This window comes from Eleutherodactylus coqui, chromosome 1, assembly GCF_035609145.1.
Source record: "Eleutherodactylus coqui strain aEleCoq1 chromosome 1, aEleCoq1.hap1, whole genome shotgun sequence".
Taxonomy (NCBI): domain Eukaryota; kingdom Metazoa; phylum Chordata; class Amphibia; order Anura; family Eleutherodactylidae; genus Eleutherodactylus; species Eleutherodactylus coqui.
The window spans coordinates 180,740,185-180,758,214 of NC_089837.1; the positions used below are offsets into that span (position 1 = coordinate 180,740,185).

Consider the following 18,030-nt stretch of genomic DNA (forward strand, 5'->3'; position numbering starts at 1 on the left):
AGGTGGTGCGGAAATTGGGCTGTGACTACGAGAAGAAGCACTTGTATTTTTGGATAACCTTCACACCCAGTATAGAAAGATTATAAAAGGAGCGTGTAGTCAATTTTCACAAATAGCAGGCGTTACCCCAGATAGAACAGTGATTTTGCCCATTTGTACAATTCTTTGCACCTTACTAATCCATCTTCGGTGTGGATATAAACAAGATTGTATAGGAGGATTACTTTTTTCCTTCTTTTAAAAAAACCCTTCAAACTATACTATCTGCCACCCACCAGTGTATGTAGGTTTGTACAAGGCTAAAGCCAATCACCCACAGAAGACTGTTAAAATTTATTGAAGGGACAGGCGGATAAGCATGCATATGCTATAACAAAAAGTTCAGGTGGAAAAGAAGGGGGCGAGTTAGACTGCAAATTATGTGATTTCACAGCAAAGACTTTCAGGAGGTAAGCTGCCTCTCATACCATATAGTGTTTTAAGAGGAGTGACCATCCATGAAATTTCTGCTATTTTAATGATGAAGACAATATTTCGTAAAACAAAGAAAAAGGAGGATTAAGGTTTTTCTTCCCTAGAGGGGGCTCTAAATATAGAATCCTAGCTATAATCAAAAGTTAAAAAAAACTATTTCATAGAACTAATCCTAAAAAGTACAAGCTAGTGTATGCCAGCCAGAATAAGAATTTTTGCTCTAACAATTGCCGTCTAGAATGTAAAATATATGGAAATGCGATGGAAACTGTTCACGAATGCAGCTTATCATAATACTTCACAAGGACAAAGAGCTGTCTTCATCACTAATATCAGTCAGGTATATTATACTATTATGTATCATTTTATAGAATGTATCTTGGGCTCTCACAAAATACCAGGTATGTCTATCTGGGTATTGTTAGGTTATTATTGGCAGGAGCACTGTTCACATTTTGTGATCTGGTATTACAATGTGTAGAAACCTCAAAAGGTCACAGGAGCCATTAGAGAAGACACACAAAAAAATCAGGAGATAGGATTTCCATCCAAAACTTTAATATGGCATGTATTAGTAAATGGAAAGGTAGAGCTGCAGCTCCTTTGTCAAATATAGCAACCTCAACAGAATTGAAAAATGCTAATATTTCTGTACATAAAAGACACAATTACCAATCGTTAGCTCCAAGTTTTGATTCACTACTGTGTTACAATTTGTAGATTTGGGATGGAAATCCTCTGGATATCAGTTGAACTAGAAATTAAATTAAAAGGTTTTTTTTTTTTTTTTACAAATTGCTGATTTTTGCCCGTCTACAATGAATCAGTGAGACATGTATAGGGGTTTTCTGACATTTATAAAGGAAAAAGAGGCAAAAAACACAATTTGCCTCAGAGTGGGGAATAAAAAGAATATGCTGAAAAATGCTAGGACTCTGGCACAACTTGTGGGAAGTGAAGTTAGTAGCAGCTCACCTCCAACAGGTTGTGCCAGAGCCCTGAGGTGCTTTTACATGCAAAGATAATCTTTCAAATGGCCAAAAGATTGAAAGATTTGGTGATTTGCATAGTGTTAATGGCATTAACACTTTCTAATCCACTGTTTGTTGTTTGAAGACATTCTGATTGAAGGCTGTACAGCTCTGATGTCTGAAGACGTCCGGCAGGGTATTCTTACTGTATATTACTGGCTGCTCTGTTGTCGGGGGCCTCTTCAGCATGCCCCATACCGCAGTACTGGCTCTAGACAGCAAATGATGCTGTTGTATAATGGCAGAAAGAGAAACCCCCCTAGGAAACCCTGAATCCAAAATTGGATTGCGAAGGGTTAATGATGACCATTAACACTTTAATCATCTTCCTTTGCATGTAAAAGGACCCTTGGGCCTCATTTACACATGCCACACTTTGCCCTGTTATACTTTAATTTCTGCAGCAGACACTGGCTTCTAGCATTCCTTATTACTGATGAGGAGCGCTAAACACTCAAAAATAAAACAGGCTCCACTCAAAAATCATGGCGCTGAAAAGCGCTGCGATCGAGCGGCTGTCTGGGCGGCTCCCATTGAAAACAATCGGAGTGTTATATCGCAATGCTGAAAAGTAATATTTAAAAAAAAACACAGAAAAAAAAAAAACTTTTGCTATATTTTATAATAAAAGCAAAAATAATTTTTTAAAAGCATTTACCCCGCACATTGAAAGTAGTCAGAAAAAAAGTAAAGAACGCCAGAAATGTGTTTTGTTTTTTTTGGGTCACCCTGTCTTTAAGAAAAAAATGCAATAAAAAGCGATCAAAAAGTTGCATGTATTCCAAAATGGTCCATGGAAAACTACAGGACGTCCCGCAAAAAATGAGCCCTGCCTCAACTATGTTGACAAAAAAATAAAAAAGTTATTGCGCTTAGAAGAGCTCAGAAAGAAACAAAAAAATATATATAAAATCGAAAATGGAGGGAGTGGAGGGGGAAGGACCATCTCCTTAACAGGTTAAAGTGTTGTTGATTCAACAGCACTGTATGCATGAGAGCAGGGGTTTAAATCCATTACATATATAACATGGCAGGGACATCTATTAAATGCCTAATGGGAAAGGAGACAGTAGGTAATTAGTAGAGGGTGCTCATGTTGTAGTGGTAGCAGGGTTACTGTAGATTGCAGGCTTTTTTATAGAGGTATGTTTTTATGTTATTTTTGAAGCTTTCCAAGGTGATGGAGAGTCTGATGTGTTGTGATAGTGAGTTCCAAAGTATAGGTGACATATAGTAGAAACGATTATGTAAGGAACACACTAGAGGAGAGCAAAGAAGGAGGTCTTGCAAGAACAGATGATTACATGTGGAGAGGTATCAAGAGATTACGTCAGATCTACGGAGGGGAAAGGTTATGGACAGCCTTGTATGACATAGATATCATCCGGAATTGGGCTCTCTGAACTATGGATATCCAGTGAAGAGATTGGCAGAGGCAGAAAAGTAATGGGGAAGTAGTAGATTCGCTGGACAGCAGAGGCAAGAATGGATTGGAGGCCACAGAGAAGAATATTGCAGTAGTCTAGGTGGGAGAGGATGAGGGCATGCACTAGCATTTTTGTTGATTTGGGGTGGAGGAAAGATTGTATCGAAGAGATTTTTTCTTTAAGCTGGAGGTAGCAGGAGTTAGCTGAGGCTTGTGTGTGTGGTTTGAAGGAGAGGGCAGCATTGAATGTTTACTTGAGACAGCGAACTTGTCGGACTGGTGAAAGTATAGAGTCACCGATTGACATTGATAAGTCCGGTGGTGGTGTTGAGTTCAGTTTTCTCCAGATTGAGTTTTAAAAAGTGGGAAGAGAAGGACGAGGAAATGGCCAATGCACACATTACAGAATAATGTTTTGAGACTTTGAGGGTTAACAAGTCATTCACTACTTTGGTTAGGCCAGTTTCAGTAGATTGCTGGGGTCGGAAGCCAGACTGTAATTCATTGAACAGAGAGTTGGAGGTTAGGTAGGAGGAGTTCAATGTGGACATGTTGTTCCAGGAGTTTTGACGCAAATAGCAAGGTGAGATGGAAGTTGGAGAGAGAGGAAGGGTTGATACATGGCATTTTGAGGAATGCATGTGATGTTGCATGTTTGTGGGTTAGGGCCGGGATGAGCATGGTGGTAAAGCTATAAATGAGGCGAGATGGAATTGGGTCAAGTAGAGTCGAGAGCTTGTCCTAAGTAATGGATGAGGAAGCAGGTAAGGGGAGAGAGTGGCTTGTGCAGAGGGATTGTAGGGGGTATAGTTGGAAGCTTTTTCTGATGTTATCGGTCTTATGTTTGAAGTGTGTGGCAAAATCCTCTGCAGAGATTGAGAGAGAAGAGTTACAGCAGCATTAGAACAAAACAAAAGAAATGAAGCTACTGCAAAACAATGTCCTCTAGAAGAATAAATGCAGTATTCTGCGCCTATCAAGAGAAGCACGGAGAAGGTACTTGACACCTGTGCCAACACTGAAAAGGGCATCAGAGCAAGACTCTTTCAGAAATATATTGGAGCAAAATGACACTTTTCTGTGTCTTTACAGATGTTGTTTTCTCTCAGGGTATATATACACATATACACACACACACACACACACACACACACACACACACACACACACACGGAAGAGGTAAAGAAATTATTCATTGTAAACACGTGTAGGTATATTTAAACCGCCTCTTCATTGTGCACCATACATAAGAAATACACTGATACTTCGCTCTTTTTTGCAGGCAATTTGGAGTGGAGCAGTTAAAGAATATTATAGACATAAATGTTTTAATAAATATTGCAATAATGGCATATGATAGAGAAAAAAAAGGCTTTCAATTTATGCCTTGCTGTTTGGGAAACGGATACACAGTAAATGTTCATGACTGCAAGCATAAATTGAATAACACTGCCCCCTAGTGAAAATTTAAATAAAATATATATATAGCAAAAAAATCTCTCAAAATAAATCAACAAACCGTAAACTGCGTATAAGTAAAAAGGATCACTCAAGGCTACCATTCAGATTTGCTTAGACAGAAAAGATTTCTGTAAGCAAATGCTGCATGACCCTGACAAATTCTTGGGAATCTCTGCTATAATCCAGTATCAAGTCAATCGTGTTTCTCTGCTGCAGGAGATGAACATTTCCCTCCATGTTTAACAATACATGGGAATATGCAGGCTTTTTAAGCAATCATCATTATCTGAACCTGAAAATAGCTGGGGGTACAACCCCGTGCTAAGAATACACTGATAAGCCATAACATTACAACCACCCCCTTCGCTCCTTATAGTATAGTATACAGCCATAAATGAATTTTTCCCAAGAATAGATTTAAAAAGCAAGGAGATTTATTTCATCTGTGCGTACGTCTACTGTGGTTAATTTAGACATGTTATAACAAAGATCGGAGTTCAGCCTCTCAGGCATTTTTGTAGCATTCATTGCTATGTGATATACCGCTGCGTCGCATGGCTATTTTATGAATAACAGTCCTAGAATATACAAAGTGGGCCACTCTTATGGAAGCTGTCCAAAAGGAAATCTGTGTGGCCCACAGCAACCAATCACAGCGCAGCTTGCATTTTACCTCAGCAGTATAAAAAATGAAAGCTGAGCCGTGATTGGTTGCTAATGGCAACAAAAATTACAGGGGAAGTCGGTGAATTTTCAATCTTTAATTCCGCCAGTATTTGTTGCCTGGTGCTGAAGAACGCTCATGCAAAATGTCACTCAAATTGGACCAGAACTGTGGATTTGTATGCCACACAAACAGATTTTGCGTTTTATATATAGGATTTATTGAAAAAACATATTTGAGGGTAGGATAATCGCATGATACTAGGCAGAGATGGTACTGCCTCCACTTGCTCATGTAATGCTGTTCTCAAGCCTCATGAAGCATAGAGATATCAGGAGGAAATTTGAGACGAAAACCGTGACGCAGACTGGAGGTTGGATTCTTGGGCACGAAAGACAATCTGCATAGAAATAGTGCAGAAGAGAAGTGGCAGTGACACGCTTAAGAGTAGGCGGCAGTATTCTAGTTCTAGAGGGCTTCAACTCCCAGCGTGCTGGAAACACACCTTTAGGCCTCTTTCACACAGGCGACAGTGATATCACATCTGTGTTCTGTGCGATATCACTGCGTTTTCACACAGCGATATTGCGATTTTGTGTCGCTACAAAGTCGTGCGACTTTGTAGTGCTCTTTTGCCGGGATTTTCAGGAAGAGGGATTTTGAAATACCCTAACCAGAAAATAATGCCCATCTGGATTTTTTAAAAAACCCAAATACAATACAATACAATACAATACAATACATCACCTAACAGGCGCGGTCAGGTCCACCGCACATCTTCTCCTGAAGCTCCGGCACACGTGCTTGTAGTTTTCAGTAAGCACTTCCTGGTTTGGAGGTTCAAAGTTCCCGCCTCCAGTAAGCAATGGCTGTGATTGGTTCATTAAGTGCTGCAGTGATTGGCTGAACTGCGGCGCTCGAGAACCAAATCACAGCCAGCGCTTCCTGGAGACGGGGACTTTGAACCTCCAAACCAGGAAGCGCTTGCTAAAAACTACTAGAAAGTCTGCAGAAGCTTCAGGAGAAGACGAGCAGCAGACCTGACAGCGAGTGTTAGGTGACGCATTGGTTTATCTCTTTTTTTATGCGCAGACAGGCCTTGTTTTAGGTCTCCTACAGTAGGACTTTCTACTGTAAAAGTTGCATCACACTGCAAGAAGGAAGGCTCCATAGGGAAACATGGGCTACAAAACATAGCAAATCAAGGTAGTATTTAGCATGCCGCAATTTTTTTTCTGGCAATGTAGCAGCCTACAAAACATTGCTAATGTAAAGGAACCCAGTGGGGAGCATGGGCTTCACATACATGTGATTTGTAGCATTGTCACACTGCAAGAAAATCGCCTGTGTGAAAGCGCCCTTAAACAGTGACAATATTCATAATGTATCCTCCACATAGCAACACAATGGATTTGAAACAAAGACGTATAGATGCAACCGAAATAGACCCTCAGCTTTAAAAAGGGGACCTGTCACCAGGTTCATGCTGCCCAGACCATAGGCAGCATGAACCCCAGACAGGTATGTACATTACATGCATGTCCTATTGTAATACTCTCTGGTGTCACGGATCCACTAATGTCACGGAGCTTGGAGTGACAAGGGTGGTGCTGCACCAACCTCACCCCCACCAGGTCTCCTAGAGTGATAGCTCTCTCCTGGTACACAAGTAGGGACACCTGTAACTCAACAGGATTGAGGCCGGGAGACGCCAGCGCAGCGTCCCTAAAAACACGGAGCACCAGTTAGAATCTATCTTCAAAGTATGTTTTTTCCACAAGGGTGCAGTATTCTAAAAGAGACATCCATGAATGTCCAGGTTAGAATTGTGGTAAAACTCATAATCCATTTATTTTGGTAACATTGCAGACAGAATAAAGTATCCCTGGTTGTTAAATTAAAGTCCATCACATTTGTCACCCAAACATTCTAGGGGCCGTCAACCCCTGTCAGGATCATGCCTTCCAGCCACCATTAGCTTGTTTCACAGATATATTCCCCTGTGACATCACAGGGACCTGTCCCAGGAAGTAGTCTCTCTCTCTCAGAGACTCCGACTCTCTGACCTTCAGCAGCAGGGCTTTATGTAGGGCAGGAGGTTTTATCTCTTTCAGCCCCATGGACATATGTGCTCCCTGGCCAATTAGCTGCAGTCTGTGTGCTCTAAAGCCCTCTGCAGGTGATATTTGGTACAGCAATGCTCCAATTCCACACAGATATGTTATAAAAAAGTGTATTACTATTTGTGTAGGAAGATTTGGTAAAAATAGAATACGATGTTTGTGGCAAGCTATGATTGACATAGGTGTCTTCCTCTGTCAAATTCATCTGTTTCTGTGAACACTTGGTGTAGTCTAACACTTAAATTTTGTATATAAGAATGGCAATACTATCATGTAAAAATCAGCCATCAGGAAAAAAAATGCTCACATTTTTGGAGTAGTATTCCAAATGGCAGTTATCGTGATTTAGCCATATTAACAAAACACAGAATACATAAAACACATGTGGCCTTCAAGACACAAAAAGAAAATTAAGGAAACTTACTGTGTAGGTGATCGTTGCCAACATTCCTATCAAGGTCAAGGAGCTGATTGAAAATGACAAGGCATCCAAACCATCTGAAAAACAATTTGACTTATGTGTTGACAACTCTTTCATGAAAATAACATAATAGATTATGTTTGCTAGTGTTAGCGCTGTTCCAAATTACTAACATCGTGCAAATCTTTCAACAATTATTTTCATACAAAAGCCCTTTATTTTGTATGCAACATAAAATCAACAGACTAGTCCTGTGCACATATGGCCGGCAAATGACTGCAAAACCTTAGATCAATCTAAATAGAATAATCCCATTGTGGAGGTCATACTTTCTTGCAAACAAGACAAAAAAAAAAGCTACATTTGTGCTATTCAAACCAGTAATGGCCACATGTACATTCTATCATGTTTATATCGATGAGTGGGCTGTCTGCAACAAGTGCAGTAAAGTCAAGGACAGAAAGAAAAGGCAGCAGCACAAGACTTCGGAAATAATGGCAGACACAATACTATTTACTATATCGACAAATGCAGTAGTGCCGGTCTTCTGGAGAGGAGGTTAGCCTACAAAGAGCAGTGGCCAGAGATCACCGAACAGCTAAAAGCAAACAAGAGCTATTGAATATGGTAAATGGAGAAAAAAACACAATACTCGGTGACTTGACAAATCCTCTGTGAGCAGCAATTATGAAGGCTTTGTCCATATCAGGACTGTGCAACAGCTGTGCTTCTTCTAAGCAGCAGAACAAGAAATGGCACATGTGTTTATCTAATCTACACTAAGAAGATGGCAGCTGTTTTAACCCCACAGAGTTAAAGGGTTCAGAAAACTTTGGAAAAAGTTTTATATGTTCTTGGACATATATTACTGAGCTAAATCTTGATGTAGATACGAGAAAATGAATTGTTGGTCTTCCTTTTATTCTCTTTCCTTTTGGCTTCAAATACTGCAACTACGATTACAGGGCATATATTCACACGGGGCAGATATGCAGTTTATGGTCCACAGTGGATTTGCATGCAGAAAATCCACAGTGAATTAGAGTAAAACGCAAGTAGAGGATATTTCAAGAAATCTCATCCGCACACTGCAGAAAAAGTCGGCATATAACAACCTGCAGTGCAGATTTTAAGTTAGCAGCACAATCCGAAGACACAGGCTTTCCTACAACCTAAAAAACTTTTTAATCAGCTTCTCCTAGCCATCAAATAGTGGCCCAATTAGTAGAACAGCAAACTGACCCCACGTGAACATCTCTTTAAACCATCTATTGGCAGTTTTTCTAGTTTAAAAAAAAAAGCGCCACGAATTTCACATTTTTTCATGAGGTTTTCTTGTGTTGCCCCCTTTTTTATTTTTATTATTTACAGTATTGTGCAAAAGTTTTAGTCAGGTGTGGGAAAAATTCCTTAAAAAAAAAAAAAACGTGTTAATAGCTTATTTTTTAAAATTAAAATGCAAAATGATTAAACAAAAGCAAAATCGGAATTAATTTAATATTTGGTATGACCACACTTTGCCTTCAAAACAACATCAGTTCTTCTAGGTACTCTTTCACAAAGTCAGAGATTTTGTAGGATTATAGTCATGTGTATGTTTAACCATTTATGCCAAACAGGTAATGATCAGCATTTTTATATGTAGGTTAAAACACAGTCATTAACTGAAAATGAAACAGCTGTGTAGGAGGCTTAAAGCTGTGGGGACATTCAAACGCTGTTACAAAAGGTGAGGCTGTGGAAGACAGTTTCATGTCACAGGTAATACATCATAGAAAGACTGAGCACAGCGACAAGACACAAGTTAGTCATACTGCATCTGCAAGGTCTCTCACAGGCAAGGATTTCAAAGCAGACTGGGGTTTTAGGATGTGCTATTCAAACTCTCTTGAAGAGGCACAAAGAAACAGCCAACACTGAGGACCACAGAGTGACCAGCAAAAAAACTTAGTTCAGCAGACGAAAGATACATCATGCTTACTTCCCTTCAAAATTGGAAGATGCCCAGCAGTACCATCTGCTCAGAACTGGCAGAAACCAGTGGGATCCAGGTATACCCATCAACTTTCGAAGAAGAATGGCGAGAAGTGCCCAAAAAGCCTTACCTTCACCTATGCACAAAAACATCGAAAAATAGCAGGTGCTCTGGACAGAGGAGTCAAAATTTGCTATAATGCAAAACAGTGCGGTTCCTTACAAATTTGGTACTGCATTTCAGCAAATTGAGTTGGGTAGTTGGTCAGAAATAATGGTGTCCTCAATGTCAAGAAATACATGCAGATACTTATCCATCACACAATATCATTAGAGAGGCGTTCAACTGGTTCCAAATTTGTTCTGCAGCAGAACAACGTTCACAAAACAGAGCCAATGGCATTAAGAACGATCTTCAGCATATAGAAGAACGAGGTGTTGTGGAAGTTATGACATGGCTTCCACAGAGCTATGATCTCAGCATCATTGAGTCTGTCTGGGATTACATGGAGACAGAAGGATTTGTGGAAGAATCCAGAGAAGGATGAGAAGAAAAAAAAAAAAAGAAGGAGCGGAGCAAATCCATATACCGATGTTTGGTTTGAAAATTGTTTTTGTTTTGTTTTTCTCCTCCCTTATTCTAAATATGGGAGTGAAATTGATCGATTCTTGACAAGACTAAGAGGGTGCAGCCAGTCCACGAAACATCACATCTTCCAAGGGGGACCTGCAAGTGCATAAGATAAATGTACGAAAAATTGTGGTTATAGGCGCAAACCCATTTAACTCAAAGAAGCGCGAGACGTGTTTTTGAGCTCAACTCCTGTTTTTATTGAAAATTAATCCAGCATATACACGCGTTTCGGGGCTGTTGCGCCCCTTCCTCAGTATTTTAGCTGGGGATACACTGCAAATGATTGAGTGTTTTGTCCAACGTTCACTATTCCTCTTTCTTCGACTCTTTTACCATTAGTAGGTCCTGAAACACAATAGTCTGGATTTGATTTTAACGAAAGGGCTTTTTCAGTGAACACATCATAGACAGCTGCTCTGCAGCACAGGAAGCACATTATGGTTTGAAATTGGATACAAAACACATTTCACACCTCAGTGAGTTAAATGGGATTGCACCTATAACCACCATTTTTCCTACATTTATCTCATGTACATCCAGAGAAGATCTGTGGTTAATCCTCCAAGATTTTTAAAACAACCTCCTGGCAGAATTCCTTAAAAAACCGTGTGCAAGTGTATCTAGAAGAATGGATGAAGTTTTGAAGGCAAAGGGTGGTCATACCAAATATTGGTTTGATTTAGATTTATTTTTTGTTCATTCACATTGCATTTTGCTAATTGACAAAAATAAACCATTAACACTTCTATTTTTGAAAGCATCCTTCCTTTGCTGCAATTTTTCCACACCTGAAACTTTTTCTTAAAAAGAGTCTTAGGCCGTGTATACACTTAGGGTGTGCCAGAAGCATATTAACATATTACTCCCCACTTCTACACGAGCCAACGTAAACAACCAATCACCGGGAATCAGCCAACCCAAATAACCAATCACCGGGAATGAGTAAATCCAAACAACCAATCAGGTTGCGAATGGTGTGCATTTGGGGAGTAATATAGATATATGCGTGCCAGAGAGGTTCAGGTATGACTCGCATTGGACACCACATGGACACATGTTCATGTACTGTCCGATACATGGACTGCTTGCACACTGACATGCATTTGCACGTCTTCATCCTCATCCATGATCTGGACAAAAACAGGACATGCAATGAGTTTTTTCATATAGACTGTCTGTGTGAAAAAAAAACTTGATTAGTATGTGCTGCTTCATGAATATTGTGGGTCTGTATGCTGCCGTGGTCATCCGTTTTTTTTTTTCCCCACATCAGGCTAAAAAAAAAAAAAAATACTAGTGTTTGGGAGGCCTTAACCCCTTCCCGCTCCTGGACGTACCTGGTACGTCATGGTAGCGGGATACTTCCCGCAACATGACGTACCTGGTACGTCATGCCATTAAAGTGTCGCCGCGGTGACAATCGCGGCGACACAGCAGCGATCCTGGCTGATATCGTCGGCAGACAAGTGAGGCATCCGGGCTGGGGACCAATCAGAGCGGTCCCTCCCCCACGATCGCTGTGATTGGTCAGGGAAAAACTCCCTGACCAATCACAGCGCAGCAGCGGACTTCGCGCTGTTTACAGTAGGGGCTCCATGTGCAAGCACCGAAGTGTGTTTCCGGTGCTTGTACAGAGAGCACCTACTGTGTTTTTTGTGAATATAAAGTGCGATTAGAGTGTAGATTAGGCAGGGAGTGAGTGTAGTGTAGTGTAGTGGAGTGTAGTGGAGTGTAGTGTAGTGGAGTGTAGTGTAGCAGAGTGGAGTTAGTGATCAGTGTAGTGGAGAGGAGTTAGTCATCAGTGTGGTGTAGTGGAGTGAGTGTTAGTGATCAGTGTGGTGTAGTGTAGTGAGTGATTGATCAGGCAGTGTAGTGTAGTGAGTGTAGTGAGTGATTGATCAGGCAGTGTAGTGTAGCAGAGTGGAGTGAGTGATCAGAAGTGCAGTGTAGTGTAGTGAGTGAGGGATCTGTAGTGTGTGATCAGAAGTGTAGTGAGTGAGCTGTAGCGTGCGATCAGCAGTGTAGTGTAGCGCAGCGTGTAGTCAGTGTATCCCTTGGTGTAAAAAAAAAAAAAAAAAAAAAAAAAGTTCCTGTTGTTCCCATTTTGTTACCTGTCCCGTCACCCGTTATTAGTTAGTGTAGCGTTTAGTTAGTCCGTCTAGTGTGTAGTGTGTCGTTAGTCCGTGTTGTGTCAGTGTATTCGTCTGTGTAAAAAAAAAAACAAAAAAACAAAAAAAGTTCCTGTTGTTCCCATTTCGTTACCTGTCCCGTCACCCGTTATTAGTTAGTGTAGCGTTTAGTTAGTCCGTCTAGTGTGTAGCGTGTCGTTAGTCCGTGTTGTGTCAGTGTATTCGTCTGTGTAAAAAAAAAACCAAAAAAACAAAAAAAGTTCCTGTTGTTCCCATTTCGTTACCTGTCCCGTCACCCGTTATTAGTTAGTGTAGCGTTTAGTTAGTCCGTCTAGTGTGTAGCGTGTCGTTAGTCCGTGTTGTGTCAGTGTATTCGTCTGTGTAAAAAAAAAACCAAAAAAACAAAAAAAGTTCCTGTTGTTCCCATTTCGTTACCTGTCCCATCACCCGTTATTAGTTAGTGTAGCGTTTAGTTAGTCCGTCTAGTGTGTAGTGTGTCGTTAGTCCGTGTTGTGTCAGTGTATTCGTCTGTGTAAAAAAAAAACCAAAAAAACAAAAAAAGTTCCTGTTGTTCCCATTTCGTTACCTGTCCCGTCACCCGTTATTAGTTAGTGTAGCGTTTAGTTAGTCCGTCTAGTGTGTAGCGTGTCGTTAGTCCGTGTTGTGTCAGTGTATTCGTCTGTGTAAAAAAAAAACCAAAAAAACAAAAAAAGTTCCTGTTGTTCCCATTTCGTTACCTGTCCCATCACCCGTTATTAGTTAGTGTAGCGTTTAGTTAGTCCGTCTAGTGTGTAGTGTGTCGTTAGTCCGTGTTGTGTCAGTGTATTCGTCTGTGTAAAAAAAAAAAAAAAAGAAAAAAAAAAAAACACTTACGTGAATACACCACATAAGTTTCCGCGTTCTTTCCGACCCCCGTCCCGTGGTCACCCCATCCCGCAGTGTCCCATCTAATAAAACTTTTTCCCCGTGTGCCCCATTTTATATAAATATGGCCCGCAGGAGGTACACTTCAGAGGAACTGTATGCAATCATTGCATCAGACTCGGACTCAGGTAGTGGTGATGACGACCCCACTTTTTTGGCATTCTCCGACTCCTCATCCTCATCCTCATCCAGCGAGTCTGAGCTCCCTGCACCCCCGAGAAGGCGTCCAAGGACCGCCACTGACCCCAATGCATCAGATGCTCACTGGAGTACCCCGGAACATTACAGACCCCAGATCCCTGATTTTATTGGGAACCCAGGGATTCAATTTGATCCGGAAGGGCTCAGAGGGAAGGACTTCTTCAAGTTTTTTTTTTCAGAAGAGTTCATTGCCCACATTGTTACCCAGACTAATTTGTACGCCCAGAATTTTATTCAACAAAATCCCACCTCCAGCTATGCCAGACCCGATAAGTGGACCCCTGTGGATGCACCAGAGATACAAAAATTTTGGGGGCTTATACTAACCATGGGGCTAATAAAGAAGCCAACAATCAGGGCGTACTGGTCTACCGATATTTTGTACCACACCCCAATGTTCCGCATGGCGATGTCGAGGACGCGCTTTGAGTGTATTTTAAAATTTCTGCACTACAATGACAACCAGCTGTGCCCCCCCAGCGATCACCCCAATTACGATCGGTTGTATAAGATCAGGCCCGTAATAGACCATTTTAACGCCAAGTTTGCCCAGGCGTATGCCCCACAGATAAACATTGCAGTAGACGAGTCCCTGGTACACTTCAAGGGGAGGCTAAAATTCCGCCAGTACCTGCCCAGTAAGCGGGCACGGTATGGTGTGAAGTTGTACAAGCTGTGCGAAAGTACATCAGGGTACACCCACAAGTTCCGTATTTACGAGGGGAAGGACACTAAAATTGAGCCCCCAGAATGCCCCCCCGTGCTGGGAATAACAGGGAAAATAGTGTGGGAACTGGTGCACCCACTATTAGACCAGGGTTACCATCTGTACCTGGATAACTTTTATACCAGTGTCCCCCTGTTTCAGTGCCTCGCTTCCAGAGGAACAGTGGCATGTGGCACTGTTCGGAAAAATCAAAAAAGCCTCCCTAAGACGCTGCTTGGGCAACTGCTCAGAAGGGGTGAGAGCCGGGCCCAATGCAGCGACAATGTATTGTGCGTTAAATATAAGGACAAGAGGGATGTCCTTATGTTGACGACAATACACGGCCACAGCAGTACCCCCTGCCCAGTACGAGGTACCAGTGCAGAGACCCCCAAACCAGACTGCGTCCTCGACTATAATAAGTACATGGGAGGGGTCGATCTATCAGACCAGGTACTGGAGCCCTATAGAGCCATGCGGAAAACACGGGTGTGGTACAAAAAACTGGCCGTGCACCTCGTACAGATGGCACTGTATAATGCCTACGTGCTGTTCCGAGGTGCAGGCCACAGGGGGACATTCCTTGAATTTCAAGAGGAAGTTATCAAGGACCTAATATTTGGGGACCAGGAGGTGGGGGAGAGGCCCAGTACTTCTGGAAGCGAGGCCACAAGAATTGTACCAGGGCAGCATTTTCTCAGTGAAATTCCCTCCACTGCGACGAAGGGAAGGCCCCAAAAGAGGTGCAGAGTGTGCTACAAACAGGGGATAAGAAAAGACACCAGATACCAGTGTGAAACGTGCCCCACACAACCCGGCCTCTGTATAAATGAGTGTTTTAAGATCTACCACACGTCCCTGAAATTTTAATTTTTTTATTGCCCTGACGTTTTACCCTGATGTACTTCGCACAGCTTGTACATAAAGCCACATGCTAAGTCCTTCCCTTCTGAGCCCTGCGCCCTAAAAACAGTTTAGATTCACATATGGGGCATTTCCCTGTTGGGTAACATCATGGGTTACGTTTTCTCCTTCTGCCCCTGGTAAAAAATAAAAATCTGGGCCTAAACTGAGCATTATTGGAAAAATGTGAATTTTTCGTTCTCAACTCAAATTGTTAAAAAAAATTCCTCAAATACCTGTGGGTTCAAACCGCTCACTACACCCCTTAAAAAATTCCCTGAGGGGTGTAGTTTCCAAAATGGGGTCAGTTGTTGGGGGTCTCAAATGCACTGGTACCTCAGGGGCACTGCAAACACTACACGGTGTCTGAAAATTATTCCAGCAAAATCTGCATTCAAAAAAAGCGCTCCTTTCTTTCTGAGCCCTGCCATGTGCCCAAACAACAGTTTACATCCACATATGGGGCATTTCCGAGCTCGAGAGTAATTGGGTAATGCATTATGGACTATGTTTTCTCCTTCTGCCCCTGGTGAAAAATGAAAATCTGGGCCTAAAGCTGAACATTATTGGAAAAATGTGAATTTTTCGTTCTCAACTCAAACTGTTAAAAAAATTCCTCAAATACCTGTGGGTTCAAACCGCTCACTACACCCCTTAAAAAATTCCCTGAGGGGTGTAGTTTCCAAAATGGGGTCAGTTGTTGGGGGTCTCAAATGCACTGGTACCTCAGGGGCACTGCAAACACTACACGGTGTCTGAAAATTATTCCAGCAAAATCTGCATTCAAAAAAAGCGCTCCTTTCTTTCTGAGCCCTGCCATGTGCCCAAACAACAGTTTACATCCACATATGGGGCATTTCCGTGCTCGAGAGTAATTGGGTAATGCATTATGGACTATGTTTTCTCCTTCTGCCCCTGGTGAAAAATGAAAATCTGGGCCTAAAGCTGAACATTATTGGAAAAATGTGAATTTTTCGTTCTCAACTCAAACTGTTAAAAAAATTCCTCAAATACCTGTGGGTTCAAACCGCTCACTACACCCCTTAAAAAATTCCCTGAGGGGTGTAGTTTCCAAAATGGGGTCAGTTGTTGGGGGTTTCAAATGCACTGGTACCTCAGGGGCACTGCAAACACTACATGGGCTCTGAAAATTATTCCAGCAAAATCTGCATTCAAAAAGCCAAGAAGCGCTCCTATCCTTCTGAGTCCTGCCATGTGCCCATACAACAGGCTACGCCCACATATGGGGCATTTCCGTGTTCGAGAGCAACTGGGTAACGCATCATGGGGTACGTTTTTTCCTTCTGCCACTGGTAAAAAATATAAATCTGGGCCTAAAGCTGAACATTATGTGAAAAATGTGGTTTTTTTGTATTGAACTCAAACTGTTAAAAAAATTCCTCAAATACCTGTGGGTTCAAACCGCTCACTACACCCCTTAAAAAATTCCCTGAGGGGTGTAGTTTCCAAAATGGGGTCAGTTGTTGGGGGTTTCAAATGCACTGGTACCTCAGGGGCACTGCAAACACTACATGGGCTCTGAAAATTATTCCAGCAAAATCTGCATTCAAAAAGCCAAGAAGCGCTCCTATCCTTCTGAGTCCTGCCATGTGCCCATACAACAGGCTACGCCCACATATGGGGCATTTCCGTGTTCGAGAGCAACTGGGTAACGCATCATGGGGTACGTTTTTTCCTTCTGCCACTGGTAAAAAATATAAATCTGGGCCTAAAGCTGAACATTATGTGAAAAATGTGGTTTTTTTGTATTGAACTCAAACTGTTAAAAAAATTCCTCAAATACCTGTGGGTTCAAACCGCTCACTACACCCCTTAAAAAATTCCCTGAGGGGTGTAGTTTCCAAAATGGGGTCAGTTGTTGGGGGTTTCAAATGCACTGGTACCTCAGGGGCACTGCAAACACTACATGGGCTCTGAAAATTATTCCAGCAAAATCTGCATTCAAAAAGCCAAGAAGCGCTCCTATCCTTCTGAGTCCTGCCATGTGCCCATACAACAGGCTACGTCCACATATGGGGCATTTCCGTGTTCGAGAGCAACTGGGTAACGCATCATGGGGTACGTTTTTTCCTTCTGCCACTGGTAAAAAATATAAATCTGGGCCTAAAGCTGAACATTATGTGAAAAATGTGGGTTTTTTTGTATTGAACTCAAACTGTTAAAAAAATTCCTCAAATACCTGTGGGTTCAAACCGCTCACTACACCCCTTAAAAAATTCCCTGAGGGGTGTAGTTTCCAAAATGGGGTCAGTTGTTGGGGGTTTCAAATGCACTGGTACCTCAGGGGCACTGTAAACACTACATGGGGTCTGAAAATTATTCTAGCAAAACCTGCATTCAAAAAGCCAAGAAGCGCTCCTATCCTTCTGAGTCCTGCCATGTGCCCATACAACAGGCTACGTCCACATATGGGGCATTTCCGTGTTCGAGAGCAACTGGGTAACGCATCATGGGGTACGTTTTTCCTTCTGCCACTGGTGAAAAATGAAAATCTGGGCCTAAAGCTAAACATTATGTGAAAAATTGGATTTTTTCGTATTGAACTCAAACTGTTAAAAAAAATTCCTCAAACATCTGTGGGTTCAAACCGCTCACTACACCCCTTAATAAATTCCCTGAGGGGTGTAGTTTCCAAAATGGGGTCAGTTATTGGGGGTTTCAAATGTACTGCTACCTCAGGGGCACTGCAAACACTACATGGGGTCTGAAAATTATTCCTGCCAAATCTGCATTCAAAAAGACAAGAAGCGCTCCTTTCCTTCTGAGACCTACCATGTGCCCATACAACAGGCTACGTCCACATATGGGGCATTTCTAAAAACTGCGGAATCTGGGTCATACATTCCAAGTTTTGTTTCTTTGCTAACTCCTACTGTTTTATATTAAAAAAAAGGTTTTATATTGAAAATCAGTAGAAAAAAGGAACTGTTCTAATTTT

General features: G+C 41.8%; 1 protein-coding gene across 1 annotated transcript in view; it reads right to left on the reverse strand.

Annotated features, from left to right (window-relative positions):
- The window catches only part of LMBRD1 (LMBR1 domain containing 1), a 187,565-nt gene that overhangs the window by 105,455 nt on the left and 64,080 nt on the right, over positions 1–18,030 (reverse strand). The window contains exon 7 of the mRNA XM_066604231.1: positions 7,604–7,677. Within this exon, the coding sequence (XP_066460328.1) occupies positions 7,604–7,677 (74 nt within the window). The remainder of the gene's footprint in view (positions 1–7,603; positions 7,678–18,030) is intronic.